The sequence below is a fragment of the Carcharodon carcharias genome (genome assembly GCF_017639515.1).
Source record: "Carcharodon carcharias isolate sCarCar2 chromosome 40 unlocalized genomic scaffold, sCarCar2.pri SUPER_40_unloc_12, whole genome shotgun sequence".
Taxonomy (NCBI): Eukaryota; Metazoa; Chordata; class Chondrichthyes; order Lamniformes; family Lamnidae; genus Carcharodon; species Carcharodon carcharias.
The window spans coordinates 20,001-42,500 of record NW_024470852.1 but is presented as its reverse complement, the minus strand read 5'-3'; the positions used below and the strand labels follow the sequence as shown (position 1 = coordinate 42,500).

General features: G+C 46.0%; 1 protein-coding gene across 1 annotated transcript in view; it reads left to right on the top strand.

The window, feature by feature from the left end:
* The window catches only part of cd4-2.2 (CD4-2 molecule, tandem duplicate 2), a gene marked incomplete at its 3' end in the record, with an annotated part of 54,559 nt that overhangs the window by 21,264 nt on the left and 10,795 nt on the right, over positions 1-22,500 (top strand). Inside the window, exon 2 of the mRNA XM_041182417.1 lies at positions 21,944-22,063. Within this exon, the coding sequence (XP_041038351.1) occupies positions 22,003-22,063 (61 nt within the window). The remainder of the gene's footprint in view (positions 1-21,943; positions 22,064-22,500) is intronic.

The following is a 22,500-nucleotide window of genomic DNA, read 5'->3' as shown; positions in this document are numbered from 1 at the left end:
AGGCTCGAGAGAGGCTGAATGGCCTCCTCCTGTTCCTGTGTAACAGACTCGAGAGAGGCTGAATGGCCTCCTCCTGTTCCTGTGTAACAGACTCGAGAGGGGCTGAATGGCCTCCTCCTGTTCCTGTGTAACAGGCTTGAGAGGGGCTGAATGACCTCCTCCTGTTCCTGTGTAACAGACTCGAGAGGGGCTGAATGGGCCTCCTCCTGTTCCTGTGTAACAGTCTCTCGAGAGGGGCTGAATGGACTCCTCCTGTTCCTGTGTAACAGACTCGAGAGGGGCTGAATGGACTCCTCCTGTTCCTGTGTAACAGACTCGAGAGGGGCTGAATGGACTCCTCCTGTTCCTGTGTAACAGGCTTGAGAGGGGCTGAATGGGCCTCCTCCTGTTCCTGTGTAACAGGCTCGAGAGGGGCTGAATGGACTCCTCCTGTTCCTGTGTAACAGACTCTCGAGAGGGGCTGAATGGACTCCTCCTGTTCCTGTGTAACAGGCTCGAGAGGGGCTGAATGGGCCTCCTCCTGTTCCTGTGTAACAGGCTTGAGAGGGGCTGAATGGGCCTCCTCCTGTTCCTGTGTAACAGGCTCGAGAGGGGCTGAATGGACTCCTCCTGTTCCTGTGTAACAGACTCTCGAGAGGGGCTGAATGGACTCCTCCTGTTCCTGTGTAACAGGCTCGAGAGGGGCTGAATGGCCTGTTCCTGTGTAACAGGCTCGAGAGGGGCTGAATCGACCACCTCCTGTTCCTGTGTAACAGGCTCGAGGAGGGGGTGCTGAATGGGACTCCTCCTGTTCCTGTGTAACAGGCTCGAGAGGGGCTGAATGGCCTGTTCCTGTGTAACAGGCTCGAGAGGGGCTGAATCGACCACCTCCTGTTCCTGTGTAACAGGCTCGAGGAGGGGGTGCTGAATGGGCACAAGGTGAGATAAATCTCAACCAGAGAGAGAGAGAAGAAACAAAATCACAGACCTGGGGACGGAAGTTGAAGTCAAGGCCTCGGGAGATGATCTCGCTCACTGTGGTTAGGCACCAGCCCACTCACAGCTCCGTCTCTGTCGCTCTTCTGAACCCAGCCTCCCCGCTCCCCACCACTGCCAGCCGACACTACCTTGGTTCAGGGGAAACCACAAGAAGGATGTCAAACCTCCCCACCCACGGCCCCTCGAGCGCCACTGCAAGCCCCGAACAGCAAGCCCCCTCCTCCCTCCTTACACCCCGAGCTCCCTCAGCACTGCGGCTTGAATGGGAGATAATCGCAGATACCCGGGAGTGAGTTACAGGCTGGAATCTAATCGAGGGGTTCAGAGTGGTTTATATACAGAATAACAGATACCCGGGAGTGAGTTACAGGCTGGAATCTAATCGAGGGGTTCAGGGGGGTTTATATATAGAATAACAGATACCCGGGAGTGAGTTACAGACTGGAATCTAATCGAGGGGTTCGGGGGGGTTTATATATAGAATAACAGATACCCGGGAGTGAGTTACAGACTGGAATCTAATCGAGGGGTTCGGGGGGGTTTATATATAGAATAACAGATACCCGGGAGTGAGTTACAGACTGGAATCTAATCGAGGGGTTCGGGGTGGGTTATATATAGAATAACAGATACCCGGGTGTGAGTTACAGGCTGGAATCTAATCGAGGGTTTCGGGGTGGTTTATATATAGAATAACAGATACCCGGGAGTGAGTTACACACTGGAATCTAATAGAGGGGCTCGGGGTGGTTTATATATAGAATGACAGATACCCGGGAGTTGGTTACAGACTGGAATCTAATCAAGGGGTTTGGAGTGGTTTATATACAGAATGCAGATTCCTGGGAATGAGTTACAGACTGGAATCTAATCGAAGGGTTTGGGGTGATTTATGTATACAATAACAGATACCCGGGAGTTGGTTACAGAATGGAATCTAATCGAGGGGTTTGGGGTGGTTTATATATAGAATAACAGATACCCGGGAGTGAGATACAGACTGGAATCTAATCGAGCGGTTTGGGGTGGTTTACATATAGAATAACAGATACCCGGGAGTGAGTTACAGACTGGAATCTAATAGAGGGGTTCGGGGGGGTTTATATATAGAATAACAGATACCCGGGAGTGAGTTACAGAATGGAAGCTAATCGAGGGGCTCGGGGTGGTTTATATATAGAATAACAGATACCCGTGACTGAGTTACAGACTGGAATCTAATCGAGTTGTGCGGGGTGGATTTTATATACAATAACAGATACCCGGGAGTGAGTTACAGACTGGAATCTAATCGAGGGTTTCGGGGTGGTTTACATATACAATAACAGATACCCGGGAGTGAGTTACAGACTGGAATCTAATCAAGGGGTTTGGAGTGGTTTACATATAGAATAACAGATACCCGGGAGTGAGTTACAGACTGGAATCTAATCGAGGGGTTCGGGGTGGTTTATATATAGAATAACAGATACCCGGGAGTGAGTTACACACTGGAATCTAATCGAGGGGTTCGGGGTGGTTTATATACAGAATAACAGATACCCGGGAGTGAGTTACAGACTGGAATCTAATCGAGGGGTTCGGGGTGGTATATATATAGAATAACAGATACCCGGGAGTGAGTTACAGACTGGAATCTAATCGAGGGGTTCAGGGTGGTTTATATATAGAATAACAGATACCCGGGAGTGAGTTACAGACTGGAATCTAATCGAGGGGTTCGGGGTGGTTTATATATAGAATAACAGATACCCGGGTGTGAGTTACAGGCTGGAATCTAATCGAGGGTTTCGGGTTGGTTTATATATAGAATAACAGATACTCGGGAGTGAGTTACACACTGGAATCTAATAGAGGGGCTCGGGGTGGTTTATATATAGAATGACAGATACCCGGGAGTGAATTACAGACTGGAATCTAATCGAGGGGTTCGGGGTGGTTTATATATAGAATAACAGATACCCGGGTGTGAGTTACAGGCTGGAATCTAATCGAGGGTTTCGGGGTGGTTTATATATAGAATAACAGATACCCGGGAGTGAGTTACACACTGGAATCTAATAGAGGGGCTCGGGGTGGTTTATATACAGAATAACAGATACCCGGGAGTGAGTTACAGACTGGAATCTAATAGAGGGGATCGGGGGGGTTTATATATAGAATAACAGATACCCGGGAGTGAGTTACACACTGGAATCTAATCGAGCGGTTTGGGGTGGTTTACATATAGAATAACGGATACCCGGGAGTGAGTTACACACTGGAATCTAATCGAGGGGTTCGGGGGGGTTTATATATAGAATAACAGATACCCGGGAGTGAGTTACAGACTGGAATCTAATCGAGGGGTTCGGGGTGGTATATATATAGAATAACAGATACCCGGGAGTGAGTTACATACTGGAAACTAATCGAGGGGTTCGGGATGGTTTATATATAGAATAACAGATACCCGGGTGTGAGTTACAGGCTGGAATCTAATCGAGGTGTCCGGGGTGGTTTATATATAGAATAACAGATACCCAGGAGTGAGTTACAGACTGGAATCTAATCGAGGGTTCGGGGTGGTTTATATACAGAATAACAGATACCCGGGAGTGAGTTACAGACTGGAATCTAATCGAGGGGTTCGGGGTGGTATACATATAGAATAACAGATACCCGGGAGTGAGTTACAGACTGGAATCTAATCGAGGGGTTCGGGGTGGTATATATATAGAATAACAGATACCCGGGAGTGAGTTACAGACTGGAATCTAATCGAGGGGTTCGGGGTGGTTTATATACAGAATGCAGATTCCTGGGAATGAGTTACAGACTGGAATCTAATCGAAGGGTTTGGGGTGATTTATGTATACAATAACAGATACCCGGGAGTTGGTTACAGACTGGAATCTAATCGAGGTGTCCGGGGTGGTTTATATATACAATAACAGATACCCGGGAGTGAGTTACAGACTGGAATCTAATCGAGGGGTTCGGGGTGGTATATATATAGAATAACAGATACCCGGGAGTGAGTTACAGACTGGAATCTAATCGAGGGGTTCGGGGTGGTTTATATACAGAATAACAGATACCCGGGAGTGAGTTACAGACTGGAATCTAATCGAGGGGTTCGGGGTGGTTTATATATAGAATAACAGATACCCGGGAGTGAGTTACAGACTGGAATCTAATCGAGGGGGTCGGGGTGGTTTATATATAGAATAACAGATACCCGGGAGTGAGTTACAGACTGGAATCTAATCGAGGGGTTCGGTGTGGTTTATATATAGAATAACAGATACCCGGGTGTGAGTTACAGGCTGGAATCTAATCGAGGGTTTCGGGTTGGTTTATATATAGAATAACAGATACCCGGGAGTGAGTTACACACTGGAATCTAATAGAGGGGCTCGGGGTGGTTTATATATAGAATGACAGATACCCGGGAGTGAGTTACAGACTGGAAACTAATCGAGGGGTTCGGGGTGGTTTATATATAGAATAACAGATACCCGGGTGTGAGTTACAGGCTGGAATCTAATCGAGGGTTTCGGGGTGGTTTATATATAGAATAACAGATACCCGGGAGTGAGTTACAGACTGGAATCTAATCGAGGGGTTCGGGGTGGTTTATATACAGAATAACAGATACCCGGGAGTGAGTTACAGACTGGAATCTAATCGAGGGGTTCGGGGGTGGCATATATAAAGAATAACAGATACCCGGGAGTGAGTTACAGACTAGAATCTAATCGAGGGGTTCGGGGTGGTTTATATATAGAATAACAGATACCCGGGTGTGAGTTACAGACTGGAATCTTATAGAGGGTTTCGGGGTGGTTTATATATAGAATAACAGATACCCGGGAGTGAGTTACACACTGGAATCTAATAGAGGGGCTCGGGGTGGTTTATATATAGAATGACAGATACCCGGGAGTTGGTTACAGACTGGAATCTAATCAAGGGGTTTGGAGTGGTTTATATACAGAATGCAGATTCCTGGGAATGAGTTACAGACTGGAATCTAATCGAAGGGTTTGGGGTGATTTATGTATACAATAACAGATACCTGGGAGTTGGTTACAGAATGGAATCTAATCGAGGGGTTTGGGGTGGTTTATATATAGAATGACAGATACCCGGGAGTGAGATACAGACTGGAATCTAACCGAGGGGTTCGGGGTGGTTTATATATAGAATAACAGATACCCGGGTGTGAGTTACAGGCTGGAATCTAATCGAGGGTTTCGGGGTGGTTTATATATAGAATAACAGATACCCGGGAGTGAGTTACACACTGGAATCTAATAGAGGGGCTCGGGGTGTGTTTACATATAGAATAACAGATACCCGGGAGTGAGTTACAGACTGGAATCTAATCGAGGGGTTCGGGGTGGTTTATATATAGAATAACAGATACCCGGGAGTGAGTTACACACTGGAATCTAATAGAGGGGTTCAGGGGGGTTTATATATAGAATAACAGATACCCGGGAGTGAGTTACAGACTGGAATCTAATCGAGGGGTTCGGGGTGGTATATATATAGAATAACAGATACCCGGGAGTGAGTTACAGACTGGAATCTAATCGAGGGGTTCGGGGTGGTTTATATATAGAATAACAGATACCCGGGAGTGAGTTACAGACTGGAATCTAATCGAGGGGTTCGGGGTGGTTTATATATAGAATAACAGATACCCGGGTGTGAGTTACAGGCTGGAATCTAATCGAGGGTTTCGGGGTGGTTTATATATAGAATAACAGATACCCGGGAGTGAGTTACACACTGGAATCTAATAGAGGGGCTCGGGGTGGTTTATATATAGAATGACAGATACCCGGGAGTTGGTTACAGACTGGAATCTAATCAAGGGGTTTGGAGTGGTTTATATACAGAATGCAGATTCCTGGGAATGAGTTACAGACTGGAATCTAATCGATGGGTTTGGGGTGATTTATGTATACAATAACAGATACCCGGGAGTTGGTTACAGAATGGAATCTAATCGAGGGGTTTGGGGTGGTTTATATATAGAATAACAGATACCCGGGAGTGAGTTACAGACTGGAATCTAATCGAGCGGTTTGGGGTGGTTTACATATAGAATAACAGATACCCGGGAGTGAGTTACAGACTGGAATCTAATAGAGGGGTTCGGGGGGGTTTATATATAGAATAACAGATACCCGGGAGTGAGTTACAGAATGGAAGCTAATCGAGGGGCTCGGGGTGGTATATATATAGAATAACAGATACCCGGGAGTGAGTTACATACTGGAATCTAATCGAGGTGTCCGGGGTGGTTTATATATACAATAACAGATACCCGGGAGTGAGTTACAGACTGGAATCTAATCGAGGGTTTCGGGGTGGTTTATATATACAATAACAGATACCCGGGAGTGAGTTACAGACTGGAATCTAATCAAGGGGTTTGGAGTGGTTTACATATAGAATAACAGATACCCGGGAGTGAGTTACAGACTGGAATCTAATCGAGGGGTTCGGGGTGGTTTATATATAGAATAACAGATACCCGGGAGTGAGTTACACACTGGAATCTAATCGAGGGGTTCGGGGTGGTTTATATACAGAATAACAGATACCCGGGAGTGAGTTACAGAATGGAATCTAATCGAGGGGTTCGGGGTGGTATATATATAGAATAACAGATACCCGGGAGTGAGTTACAGACTGGAATCTAATCGAGGGGTTCAGGGTGGTTTATATATAGAATAACAGATACCCGGGAGTGAGTTACAGACTGGAATCTAATCGAGGGGTTCGGGGTGGTTTATATATAGAATAACAGATACCCGGGTGTGAGTTACAGGCTGGAATCTAATCGAGGGTTTCGGGTTGGTTTATATATAGAATAACAGATACTCGGGAGTGAGTTACACACTGGAATCTAATAGAGGGGCTCGGGGTGGTTTATATATAGAATGACAGATACCCGGGAGTGAATTACAGACTGGAATCTAATCGAGGGGTTCGGGGTGGTTTATATATAGAATAACAGATACCCGGGTGTGAGTTACAGGCTGGAATCTAATCGAGGGTTTCGGGGTGGTTTATATATAGAATAACAGATACCCGGGAGTGAGTTACACACTGGAATCTAATAGAGGGGCTCGGGGTGGTTTATATACAGAATAACAGATACCCGGGAGTGAGTTACAGACTGGAATCTAATAGAGGGGATCGGGGGGGTTTATATATAGAATAACAGATACCCGGGAGTGAGTTACACACTGGAATCTAATCGAGCGGTTTGGGGTGGTTTACATATAGAATAACGGATACCCGGGAGTGAGTTACACACTGGAATCTAATCGAGGGGTTCGGGGGGGTTTATATATAGAATAACAGATACCCGGGAGTGAGTTACAGACTGGAATCTAATCGAGGGGTTCGGGGTGGTATATATATAGAATAACAGATACCCGGGAGTGAGTTACATACTGGAAACTAATCGAGGGGTTCGGGATGGTTTATATATAGAATAACAGATACCCGGGTGTGAGTTACAGGCTGGAATCTAATCGAGGTGTCCGGGGTGGTTTATATATAGAATAACAGATACCCAGGAGTGAGTTACAGACTGGAATCTAATCGAGAGGTTCGGGGTGGTTTATATACAGAATAACAGATACCCGGGAGTGAGTTACAGACTGGAATCTAATCGAGGGGTTCGGGGTGGTATACATATAGAATAACAGATACCCGGGAGTGAGTTACAGACTGGAATCTAATCGAGGGGTTCGGGGTGGTATATATATAGAATAACAGATACCCGGGAGTGAGTTACAGACTGGAATCTAATCGAGGGGTTCGGGGTGGTTTATATACAGAATGCAGATTCCTGGGAATGAGTTACAGACTGGAATCTAATCGAAGGGTTTGGGGTGATTTATGTATACAATAACAGATACCCGGGAGTTGGTTACAGACTGGAATCTAATCGAGGGGTTCGGGGGGGTTTATATATACAATAACAGACACCCGGGAGTGAGTTACAGCCTGGAAACTAATCGAGGGGTTCGGGGGTGTTTTATATATAGAATAACAGATACCCGGGAGTGAGTTACAGACTGGAATCTAATCGAGGGGTTCGGGGTGGTTTATATACAGAATAACAGATACCCGGGAGTGAGTTACAGACTGGAATCTAATCGAGGGGTTCGGGGTGGTATATATATAGAATAACAGATACCCGGGAGTGAGTTACAGACTGGAATCTAATCGAGGGGATCGGGGTGGTTTATATATAGAATAACAGATACCCGGGAGTGAGTTACAGACTGGAATCTAATCGAGGGGTTCGGTGTGGTTTATATATAGAATAACAGATACCCGGGTGTGAGTTACAGGCTGGAATCTAATCGAGGGTTTCGGGTTGGTTTATATATAGAATAACAGATACCCGGGAGTGAGTTACACACTGGAATCTAATAGAGGGGCTCGGGGTGGTTTATATATAGAATGACAGATACCCGGGAGTGAGTTACAGACTGGAATCGAATCGAGGGGTTCGGGGTGGTTTATATATAGAATAACAGATACCCGGGTGTGAGTTACAGGCTGGAATCTAATCGAGGGTTTCGGGGTGGTTTATATATAGAATAACAGATACCCGGGAGTGAGTTACACACTGGAATCTAATAGAGGGGCTCGGGGTGGTTTATATACAGAATAACAGATACCCGGGAGTGAGTTACAGACTGGAATCTAATCGAGGGGTTCGGGGTGGTATATATATAGAATAACAGATACCCGGGAGTGAGTTACAGACTGGAATCTAATCGAGGGGTTCGGGGTGGTTTATATATAGAATAACAGATACCCGGGTGTGAGTTACAGGCTGGAATCTAATCGAGGGTTTCGGGGTGGTTTATATATAGAATAACAGATACCCGGGAGTGAGTTACACACTGGAATCTAATAGAGGGGCTCGGGGTGGTTTATATATAGAATGACAGATACCCGGGAGTTGGTTACAGACTGGAATCTAATCAAGGGGTTTGGAGTGGTTTATATACAGAATGCAGATTCCTGGGAATGAGTTACAGACTGGAATCTAATCGAAGGGTTTGGGGTGATTTATGTATACAATAACAGATACCTGGGAGTTGGTTACAGAATGGAATCTAATCGAGGGGTTTGGGGTGGTTTATATATAGAATAACAGATACCCGGGAGTGAGTTACAGACTGGAATCTAATCGAGCGGTTTGGGGTGGTTTACATATAGAATAACAGATACCCGGGAGTGAGTTACAGACTGGAATCTAATAGAGGGGTTCGGGGGGGTTTATATATAGAATAACAGATACCCGGGAGTGAGTTACAGAATGGAATCTAATCGAGGGGTTCGGGGTGGTTTATATATAGAATAACAGATACCCGGGATTGAGTTACATACTGGAATCTAATCGAGGTGTCCGGGGTGGTTTATATATACAATAACAGATACCCGGGAGTGAGTTACAGACTGGAATCTAATCGAGGGTTTCGGGGTGGTTTATATATACAATAACAGATACCCGGGAGTGAGTTACAGACTGGAATCTAATCAAGGGGTTTGGAGTGGTTTACATATAGAATAACAGATACCCGGGAGTGAGTTACAGACTGGAATCTAATCGAGGGGTTCGGGGTGGTTTATATATAGAATAACAGATACCCGGGAGTGAGTTACACACTGGAATCTAATAGAGGGGTTCGGGGGGGTTTATATATAGAATAACAGATACCCGGGAGTGAGTTACAGACTGGAATCTAATCGAGGGGTTCGGGGGTGGCATATATAAAGAATAACAGGCACCCTGGAGTGAGTTACAGACTAGAATCTAATCGAGGGGTTTATCTATAGAATAACAGATACCCGGGAGTGAGTTACAGACTGGAATCTAATCGAGGGGTTCGGGGGGGGTTTATATATAGAATAACAGATACCCGGGTGTGAGTTACAGGCTGGAATCTAATCGAGGGTTTCGGGGTGGTTTATATATAGAATAACAGATACCCGGGAGTGAGTTACACACTGGAATCTAATAGAGGGGCTCGGGGTGGTTTATATATAGAATGACAGATACCCGGGAGTTGGTTACAGACTGGAATCTAATCAAGGGGTTTGGAGTGGTTTATATACAGAATGCAGATTCCTGGGAATGAGTTACAGACTGGAATCTAATCGAAGGGTTTGGGGTGATTTATGTATACAATAACAGATACCCGGGAGTTGGTTACAGAATGGAATCTAATCGAGGGGTTTGGGGTGGTTTATATATAGAATAACAGATACCCGGGAGTGAGTTACAGACTGGAATCTAATCGAGCGGTTTGGGGTGGTTTACATATAGAATAACAGATACCCGGGAGTGAGTTACAGACTGGAATCTAATAGAGGGGTTCGGGGGGGTTTATATATAGAATAACAGATACCCGGGAGTGAGTTACAGAATGGAATCTAATCGAGGGGCTCGGGGTGGTATATATATAGAATAACAGATACCCGGGAGTGAGTTACATACTGGAATCTAATCGAGGTGTCCGGGGTGGTTTATATATACAATAACAGATACCCGGGAGTGAGTTACAGACTGGAATCTAATCGAGGGGTTCGGGGGGGTTTATATATAGAATAACAGATACCCGGGTGTGAGTTACAGGCTGGAATCTAATCGAGGGTTTCGGGGTGGTTTATATATAGAATAACAGATACCCGGGAGTGAGTTACACACTGGAATCTAATAGAGGGGCTCGGGGTGGTTTATATACAGAATAACAGATACCCGGGAGTGAGTTACAGACTGGAATCTAATAGAGGGGATCGGGGGGGTTTATATATAGAATAACAGATACCCGGGAGTGAGTTACACACTGGAATCTAATCGAGCGGTTTGGGGTGGTTTACATATAGAATAACGGATACCCGGGAGTGAGTTACACACTGGAATCTAATCGAGGGGTTCGGGGGGGTTTATATATAGAATAACAGATACCCGGGAGTGAGTTACAGACTGGAATCTAATCGAGGGGTTCGGGGTGGTATATATATAGAATAACAGATACCCGGGAGTGAGTTACATACTGGAAACTAATCGAGGGGTTCGGGATGGTTTATATATAGAATAACAGATACCCGGGTGTGAGTTACAGGCTGGAATCTAATCGAGGTGTCCGGGGTGGTTTATATATAGAATAACAGATACCCAGGAGTGAGTTACAGACTGGAATCTAATCGAGAGGTTCGGGGTGGTTTATATACAGAATAACAGATACCCGGGAGTGAGTTACAGACTGGAATCTAATCGAGGGGTTCGGGGTGGTATACATATAGAATAACAGATACCCGGGAGTGAGTTACAGACTGGAATCTAATCGAGGGGTTCGGGGTGGTATATATATAGAATAACAGATACCCGGGAGTGAGTTACAGACTGGAATCTAATCGAGGGGTTCGGGGTGGTTTATATACAGAATGCAGATTCCTGGGAATGAGTTACAGACTGGAATCTAATCGAAGGGTTTGGGGTGATTTATGTATACAATAACAGATACCCGGGAGTTGGTTACAGACTGGAATCTAATCGAGGTGTCCGGGGTGGTTTATATATACAATAACAGATACCCGGGAGTGAGTTACAGACTGGAATCTAATCGAGGGGTTCGGGGTGGTATATATATAGAATAACAGATACCCGGGAGTGAGTTACAGACTGGAATCTAATCGAGGGGTTCGGGGTGGTTTATATACAGAATAACAGATACCCGGGAGTGAGTTACAGACTGGAATCTAATCGAGGGGTTCGGGGTGGTATATATATAGAATAACAGATACCCGGGAGTGAGTTACAGACTGGAATCTAATCGAGGGGGTCGGGGTGGTTTATATATAGAATAACAGATACCCGGGAGTGAGTTACAGACTGGAATCTAATCGAGGGGTTCGGTGTGGTTTATATATAGAATAACAGATACCAGGGTGTGAGTTACAGGCTGGAATCTAATCGAGGGTTTCGGGTTGGTTTATATATAGAATAACAGATACCCGGGAGTGAGTTACACACTGGAATCTAATAGAGGGGCTCGGGGTGGTTTATATATAGAATGACAGATACCCGGGAGTGAGTTACAGACTGGAATCGAATCGAGGGGTTCGGGGTGGTTTATATATAGAATAACAGATACCCGGGTGTGAGTTACAGGCTGGAATCTAATCGAGGGTTTCGGGGTGGTTTATATATAGAATAACAGATACCCGGGAGTGAGTTACACACTGGAATCTAATAGAGGGGCTCGGGGTGCTTTATATACTGAATAACAGATACCCGGGAGAGAGTTACAGACTGGAATCTAATCGAGGTGTCCGGGGTGTGTTTATATATAGAATAACAGATACCCGGGAGTGAGTTATAGACTGGAATCTAATCGAGGGGTTCGGGGTGGTTTATATATAGAATAACAGATACCCGGGAGTGAGTTACAGACTAGAATCTAATCGAGCGGTTTGGGGTGGTTTATATATAGAATAACAGATACCCGGGAGTGAGTTACACACTGGAATCTAATAGAGGGGCTCGGGGTGGTTTATATATAGAATGACAGATACCCGGGAGTTGGTTACAGACTGGAATCTAATCAAGGGGTTTGGAGTGGTTTATATACAGAATAACAGATTCCCGGGAATGAGTTACAGACTGGAATCTAATCGAAGGGTTTGGGGTGATTTATGTATACAATAACAGATACCCGGGAGTTGGTTACAGAATGGAATCTAATCGAGGGGTTTGGGGTGGTTTATATATAGAATAACAGATACCCGGGAGTGAGTTACAGACTGGAATCTAATCGAGCGGTTTGGGGTGGTTTACATATAGAATAACAGATACCCGGGAGTGAGTTACAGACTGGAATCTAATAGAGGGGTTCGGGGGGGTTTATATATAGAATAACAGATACCCGGGAGTGAGTTACAGACTGGAATCTAATCGAGGGGTTCGGGGTGGCATATATATAGAATAACAGATACCCGGGAGTGAGTTACATACTGGAATCTAATCGAGGTGTCCGGGGTGGTTTATATATACAATAACAGATACCCGGGAGTGAGTTACAGACTGGAATCTAATCGAGGGTTTCGGGGTGGTTTATATATACAATAACAGATACCCGGGAGTGAGTTACAGACTGGAATCTAATCAAGGGGTTTGGAGTGGTTTACATATAGAATAACAGATACCCGGGAGTGAGTTACAGACTGGAATCTAATCGAGGGGTTCGGGGTGGTTTATATATAGAATAACAGATACCCGGGAGTGAGTTACACACTGGAATCTAATCGAGGGGTTCGGGGTGGTTTATATACAGAATAACAGATACCCGGGAGTGAGTTACAGACTGGAATCTAATCGAGGGGTTCGGGGTGGTATATATATAGAATAACAGATACCCGGGAGTGAGTTACAGACTGGAATCTAATCGAGGGGTTCGGGGTGGTTTATATATAGAATAACAGATACCCGGGTGTGAGTTACAGGCTGGAATCTAATCGAGGGTTTCGGGGTGGTTTATATATAGAATAACAGATACCCGGGAGTGAGTTACACACTGGAATCTAATAGAGGGGCTCGGGGTGGTTTATATATAGAATTACAGATACCCGGGAGTGAGTTACAGACTGGAATCTAATCGAGCGGTTTGGGGTGGTTTACATATAGAATAACAGATACCCGGGAGTGAGTTACAGACTGGAATCTAATAGAGGGGTTCGGGGGGGTTTATATATAGAATAACAGATACCCGGGAGTGAGTTACAGAATGGAATCTAATCGAGGGGCTCGGGGTGGTATATATATAGAATAACAGATACCCGGGAGTGAGTTACATACTGGAATCTAATCGAGGTGTCCGGGGTGGTTTATATATACAATAACAGATACCCGGGAGTGAGTTACAGACTGGAATCTAATCGAGGGGTTCGGGGTGGTTTATATATAGAATAACAGATACCCGGGTGTGAGTTACAGGCTGGAATCTAATCGAGGGTTTCGGGGTGGTTTATATATAGAATAACAGATACCCGGGAGTGAGTTACACACTGGAATCTAATAGAGGGGCTCGGGGTGGTTTATATACAGAATAACAGATACCCGGGAGTGAGTTACAGACTGGAATCTAATAGAGGGGATCGGGGGGGTTTATATATAGAATAACAGATACCCGGGAGTGAGTTACACACTGGAATCTAATCGAGCGGTTTGGGGTGGTTTACATATAGAATAACGGATACCCGGGAGTGAGTTACACACTGGAATCTAATCGAGGGGTTCGGGGGGGTTTATATATAGAATAACAGATACCCGGGAGTGAGTTACAGACTGGAATCTAATCGAGGGGTTCGGGGTGGTATATATATAGAATAACAGATACCCGGGAGTGAGTTACATACTGGAAACTAATCGAGGGGTTCGGGATGGTTTATATATAGAATAACAGATACCCGGTGTGAGTTACAGGCTGGAATCTAATCGAGGTGTCCGGGGTGGTTTATATATAGAATAACAGATACCCAGGAGTGAGTTACAGACTGGAATCTAATCGAGAGGTTCGGGGTGGTTTATATACAGAATAACAGATACCCGGGAGTGAGTTACAGACTGGAATCTAATCGAGGGGTTCGGGGTGGTATACATATAGAATAACAGATACCCGGGAGTGAGTTACAGACTGGAATCTAATCGAGGGGTTCGGGGTGGTATATATATAGAATAACAGATACCCGGGAGTGAGTTACAGACTGGAATCTAATCGAGGGGTTCGGGGTGGTTTATATACAGAATGCAGATTCCTGGGAATGAGTTACAGACTGGAATCTAATCGAAGGGTTTGGGGTGATTTATGTATACAATAACAGATACCCGGGAGTTGGTTACAGACTGGAATCTAATCGAGGTGTCCGGGGTGGTTTATATATACAATAACAGATACCCGGGAGTGAGTTACAGACTGGAATCTAATCGAGGGGTTCGGGGTGGTATATATATAGAATAACAGATACCCGGGAGTGAGTTACAGACTGGAATCTAATCGAGGGGTTCGGGGTGGTTTATATACAGAATAACAGATACCCGGGAGTGAGTTACAGACTGGAATCTAATCGAGGGGTTCGGGGTGGTATATATATAGAATAACAGATACCCGGGAGTGAGTTACAGACTGGAATCTAATCGAGGGGGTCGGGGTGGTTTATATATAGAATAACAGATACCCGGGAGTGAGTTACAGACTGGAATCTAATCGAGGGGTTCGGTGTGGTTTATATATAGAATAACAGATACCCGGGTGTGAGTTACAGGCTGGAATCTAATCGAGGGTTTCGGGTTGGTTTATATATAGAATAACAGATACCCGGGAGTGAGTTACACACTGGAATCTAATAGAGGGGCTCGGGGTGGTTTATATATAGAATGACAGATACCCGGGAGTGAGTTACAGACTGGAATCGAATCGAGGGGTTCGGGGTGGTTTATATATAGAATAACAGATACCCGGGTGTGAGTTACAGGCTGGAATCTAATCGAGGGTTTCGGGGTGGTTTATATATAGAATAACAGATACCCGGGAGTGAGTTACACACTGGAATCTAATAGAGGGGCTCGGGGTGGTTTATATACAGAATAACAGATACCCGGGAGTGAGTTACAGACTGGAATCTAATCGAGGGGTTCGGGGTGGTATATATATAGAATAACAGATACCCGGGAGTGAGTTACAGACTGGAATCTAATCGAGGGGTTCGGGGTGGTTTATATATAGAATAACAGATACCCGGGAGTGAGTTACAGACTGGAATCTAATCGAGCGGTTTGGGGTGGTTTACATATAGAATAACAGATACCCGGGAGTGAGTTACACACTGGAATCTAATAGAGGGGCTCGGGGTGGTTTATATATAGAATGACAGATACCCGGGAGTTGGTTACAGACTGGAATCTAATCAAGGGGTTTGGAGTGGTTTATATACAGAATAACAGATTCCCGGGAATGAGTTACAGACTGGAATCTAATCGAAGGGTTTGGGGTGATTTATGTATACAATAACAGATACCCGGGAGTTGGTTACAGAATGGAATCTAATCGAGGGGTTTGGGGTGGTTTATATATAGAATAACAGATACCCGGGAGTGAGTTACAGACTGGAATCTAATCGAGCGGTTTGGGGTGGTTTACATATAGAATAACAGATACCCGGGAGTGAGTTACAGACTGGAATCTAATAGAGGGGTTCGGGGGGGTTTATATATAGAATAACAGATACCCGGGAGTGAGTTACAGACTGGAATCTAATCGAGGGGTTCGGGGTGGCATATATATAGAATAACAGATACCCGGGAGTGAGTTACATACTGGAATCTAATCGAGGTGTCCGGGGTGGTTTATATATACAATAACAGATACCCGGGAGTGAGTTACAGACTGGAATCTAATCGAGGGTTTCGGGGTGGTTTATATATACAATAACAGATACCCGGGAGTGAGTTACAGACTGGAATCTAATCTAGGGGTTTGGGGTGGTTTACATATAGAATAACAGATACCCGGGAGTGAGTTACAGACTGGAATCTAATCGAGGGGTTCGGGGTGGTTTATATATAGAATAACAGATACCCGGGAGTGAGTTACACACTGGAATCTAATCGAGGGGTTCGGGGTGGTTTATATACAGAATAACAGATACCCGGGAGTGAGTTACAGACTGGAATCTAATCGAGGGGTTCGGGGTGGTATATATATAGAATAACAGATACCCGGGAGTGAGTTACAGACTGGAATCTAATCGAGGGGTTCGGGGTGGTTTATATATAGAATAACAGATACCCGGGTGTGAGTTACAGGCTGGAATCTAATCGAGGGTTTCGGGGTGGTTTATATATAGAATAACAGATACCCGGGAGTGAGTTACACACTGGAATCTAATAGAGGGGCTCGGGGTGGTTTATATATAGAATGACAGATACCCGGGAGTTGGTTACAGACTGGAATCTAATCAAGGGGTTTGGAGTGGTTTATATACAGAATGCAGATTCCTGGGAATGAGTTACAGACTGGAATCTAATCGAAGGGTTTGGGGTGATTTATGTATACAATAACAGATACCCAGGAGTTGGTTACAGAATGGAATCTAATCGAGGGGTTTGGGGTGGTTTATATATAGAATAACAGATACCCGGGAGTGAGTTACAGACTGGAATCTAATCGAGCGGTTTGGGGTGGTTTACATATAGAATAACAGATACCCGGGAGTGAGTTACAGACTGGAATCTAATTGAGGGGTTCGGGGGGGTTTATATATAGAATAACAGATACCCGGGAGTGAGTTACAGACTGGAATCTAATCGAGGGGTTCGGGGTGGTATATATATAGAATAACAGATACCCGGGAGTGAGTTACATACTGGAATCTAATCGAGGGGTTCGGGGTGGTTTATATATAGAATAACAGATACCCGGGTGTGAGTTACAGGCTGGAATCTAATCGAGGTGTCCGGGGTGGTTTATATATAGAATAACAGATACCCAGGAGTGAGTTACAGACTGGAATCTAATCGAGGGGTTCGGGGTGGTTTATATATAGAATAACAGATACCCGGGAGTGAGTTACAGACTGGAATCTAATCGAGGTGTCCGGGGTGGTTTATATATGCAATAACAGATACCCGGGAGTGAGTTACAGACTGGAATCTAATCGAGGGTTTCGGGATGGTTTATATATAGAATAACAGATACCCGGGAGTAAGTTACAGACTGGAATCTAATCGAGCGGTTTGGGGTGGTTTACATATAGAATGACAGATACCCGGGAGTGAGTTACACACTGGAATCTAATAGAGGGTCTCGGGGTGGTTTATATATAGAATGACAGATACCCGGGAGTTGGTTACAGACTGGAATCTAATCAAGGGGTTTGGAGTGGTTTATATACAGAATAACAGATTCCCGGGAATGAGTTACAGACTGGAATCTAATCGAAGGGTTTGGGGTGATTTACGTATACAATAACGGATACCCGGGAGTTGGTTACAGAATGGAATCTAATCGAGGGGTTTGGGGTGGTTTATATATAGAATAACAGATACCCGGGAGTGAGTTACAGACTGGAATCTAATCGAGCGGTTTGGGGTGGTTTACATATAGAATAACAGATACCCGGGAGTGAGTTACAGGCTGGAATCTAATAGAGGGGCTCGGGGTGGTTTATATATAGAATCACTGATACCCGGGAGTTGGTTACAGACTGGAATCTAATCAAGGGGTTTGGATTGGTTTATATACAGAATAACAGATTCCCGGGAATGAGTTACAGACTGGAATCTAATCGAAGGGTTTGGGGTGATTTATGTATACAATAACAGATACCCGGGAGTTGGTTACAGAATGGAATCTAATCGAGGGGTTTGGGGTGGTTTATATATAGAATAACAGATACCCGGGAGTGAGTTACAGACTGGAATCTAATCGAGCGGTTTGGGGTGGTTTACATATAGAATAACAGATACCCGGGAGTGAGTTACACACTGGAATCTAATCGAGGGGTTCGGGGTGGTTTATATATAGAGTAACAGATACCCGGGAGTGAGTTACAGATTGGAATCTAATCGAGGGTTTCGGGGTGGTTTATATATAGAATAACAGATACCCGGGAGTGAGTTACAGACCGGAATCTAATCGAGGGGTTTGGGGTGGTTTATATATACAATAACAGATACGAGTGAGTGAGTTACAGACTGGAATCTAATCGAGGGGTTCGGGGTGGTTTATTTGCAGAATAACAGATACCCAAGAGTGAGTTACAGACTGGAATCTAATCGTGGAGTTCGGGCTGGTTTATATTTAGAATCACAGATACCCGGGAGTGAGTTACAGACTGGAATCAAATCGAGGGGTTCGGGGTGGTTTATATATAGAATAACAGATACCCGGGAGTGAGTTGCAGACTGGAATCTAATTGAGGGGTTCGGGGGTTAATATATAGAGTAATAGATACCCGGGAGTGAGTTTCAGGCTGGAATCTCATTGAGGGGTTCGGGGGTTAATATATAGAGTAATAGATACCCGGGAGTGAGTTTCAGGCTGGAATCTAATCGAGCAGTTCGGGTGGTTTATATATAGCATAACAGATACCTGGGAGTGAGTTACAGACTGGAATCCAATCGAGGGGTTCGGGTGGTTTATATATAGAATAAAAGATACCCGGGAGTGAGTTACAGACTGGAATCTAATCGAGGGTTTCGGGGTGGTTTCTTTATAGAATAAAAGATACCCGGGAGTAAGTTACAGACTGGAATCTAATCGAGGGGTTCGGGGTCATTTTTATACAGAATAACAGATACCTGGGAGTGAGTTAAAGACTGGAATCTAATCGAGGGGTTTGTGCTGGATAATATACTGAGTAACATATACGCGGGAGTGAGTTACAGACTGGAATCTAATCAAGGGGTTCGGAGTGGTTTATTTATAGAATAACAGATACCCGGGAGTGAGTTACAGACTGGAATCTAATCGAGGGTTTCGGGGTGGTTTATATATAGAATTACAGATACCCGGGAGTGAGTTACAGTCTGGAATCTAATCGAGGGGTTCGGGGTGGTTTATATACAGAATAACAGATACCCGGGTGTGAGTTACAGACTGGAATCTAACCAAGGGGTTTGGGTTGAGGTTCAGTGCTCTCCGACTATCTCTCGAACGCCTGGTGTGTCAGTTCTTGTGGAAAGGGTGCACAGGAAGTTTAAGTTGCTGAGTGCACTCTTTTGCCAGATGGTATCTCGAAACACGTTAAACATCACACCGCTGACATGCCAGCTCTGTTTTTGAAACTGTTCCCAGTGTGGGTGTGTCTGTACAACCTGCACGTCTAGGCGTGAGGGGGAGGGGAGGGAGGGAGTGAGAAGAGTCGAAACAAAACAGGTTGTCGAGCTGGATGGGATGGTAAGTGGCTCGGAGGGGAACTTCCAGGTGGTGGGCGTTCCCCATGTGTCTGCTGCCCTCGTCCTTCTAGATGGGAGTGGGTCGTGGGTTTGGGCGGCGCTGTCGAAGGAGCCTTGGCGAGTTGCTGCAGTGCATCTTGTAGATGGTACACACGCTGCTGCCCCTGTGCGTCGGTGGTGGACGGAGTGAATGTTTGTGGATGGGGTGCCGATCGAGCGGGGTGGGGGGCTGCTTTGTCCTGGACGGTGTCGAGCTTCTCGAGGGTTGTGGGAGCTGCAACTCATCCAGGCAAGTGGGGAGTGTCCCATCCACACTCCTGACTTGTGCCTTGTAGATGGTGGACAGGATTTGGGGGGGGGGAGTCAGGAGGTGAGTTACTCTCCGCAGGATTCCCAGCCTCTGACCTGCTCTTGTAGACACAGTATTTATCTGTCTGGTCCCCAGTTCAGTTTCTGGTCAATGGTAACCCCCAGGATGTAGATAGTCGGGGGGATTCAGTGATGGTGATGCCATTGAACATCAAGGGGAGATGGTTAGATTCTCTCTAATGGTTGTTCCAGTTCAGTTTCTGGTCAATGGTAACCCCCAGGATGTTGATTGGGAAGGTGTTAGGGTCTAGAGGAGGTTACAGTGATAGGGAGGGGTGGAGGGGCTGGAGGAGGTTACAGAGATAGGGAGGGGTGTAGGGGCTGGAGGAGGTTACAGAGATAGGGAGGGGTGTATGGGCTGGAGGAGGTTACAGAGATAGGGAGGGGTGTAGGGGCTGGAGGAGGTTACAGAGATAGGGAGGGGTTTAGGGGCTGGAGGAGGTTACAGTGACAGGGACAGTTGAAGGGGGGCTGGAGGAGGTTACAGAGATAGGGAGGGGTGTAGGGGCTGGAGGAGGTTACAGAGATAGGGAGGGGTGTAGGGGCTGGAGGAGGTTACAGAGATATGGAGGAGTTTATGGGCTGGGGGAGGTTACAGAGATAGGGAGAGTTGTAGGGGCTGGAGGAGGTTACAGAGATAGGGAGGGGTGTAGGGGCTGGAGGATGTTACAGGGATAGGGAGGTTTGTAGGGGCTGGAGGAGGTTACAGAGATAGGGAGGGATGTAGGTGCTGGAGGAGGTTACAGAGATAGGGAGGGTTGTAGGGGCTGGATGAGTTTACAGAGATAGGGAGGGTTGTAGGGGCTGGATGAGGTTACAGAGATTGGGAGGGATGTAGGGGCTGGAGGAGGTTACAGCGATAGGGTGTGGTGTAGGGGCTGGAGGAGGTTACAGAGATAGGGAGGGGTGTAGGGGCTGGAGGAGGTTACACAGATAGGGAGGGGTGTAGGGGCTGGAGGAGGTTACAGAGATAGGGAGGGGTGCAGGGGGTTAGAGGAGGTTATAGAGATAGGGAGGGTTGTAGTGGCTGGAGGAGTTACAGAGATAGGGAGGGGTGTAGGGGCTGGAGGAGGTTACAGAGAGAGGGAGGGGTGTAAGGGCTGGAGGAGGTTACAGAGATAGGGAGGGGTGTAGGGGCTGGATGAGATTACAGAGATAGGGAGGGTTGTAGGGGCTGGAGGAGGTTACAGAGATAGGGAGGGGTGTAGGGGCTGGAGGAGGTTACAGAGATAGGGAGGGGTGTAGGGGCTGGAGGAGGTTACAGAGATAGGGAGGGGTGTAGGGGCTGGAGGAGGTTACAGAGATAGGGAGGGGTGTAGGGGCTGGAGGAGGTTATGGGGACAGGCGCCACCAGACTGGGAGCCGGTGTGGGTCGGTGTGTGTCGGGTGAAGAGGGCTTGCTCCGAGTTGGGTGACGACGGGAGGGAGCTTTCCGGACGAGCTGTAGTTTACTGAGGGAGGATTGTTGGAGGGAGACCAGAGGAGCTGAGGGGGTGGGCAGGGTCTTCTGAAGGGTTGTCGAGACCCAGCCCACACAATAATCATGTGCATTGTGACGAAAGTGCCTTTGGTGCTGCTGAGGTCAATTCCGAATTTTTCACCCAACAGAGAGGCCAGATTCGAGAATTTGAGTCAACACATTCACACGAACACCATCAGCGAGTGAAATGTTCCCTCAGGGAGGTCTGTGTGAACTGATACTGCTGTGTTTACCTGCACTGCAACATGGTGAGTGTTTACTCTGTATCTAACCCCCGTGCTGTACCTATCCTGGGAGTGTTTGATGGGGACGGTGTCGAGGGAGCTTTACTCTGTATCTAACCCCGTGCTGTAGCTGTCCTGGGAGTGTTTGGTGGGGACAGTGTAGAGGGTGATTTACTTGTGTTTGCATGTTGTGACTGACTCTCTGTCTCTTTCTCTCTCTCTCTCCGCCCGTCACTCTCACTCTCTCTCCATCTGCCTCTCTCCCTCTCTCTTCCTCCATCTCTCTCTCTCTTTCTGTCTCTCCGTCCATTTCTCTATCTTTCTCTCCGCCCGTCTCTCTCTCTCTCTTCATCTGACTCTCTTCCTCTCTTTCTCTCCATCTCTTTCTGTCCCTCCGTCAATCTACTTCTCGATTGTCTCTCTCTGTCTCTCTCTGTCTCTTTCTGTCTCTCTCCCTGTCG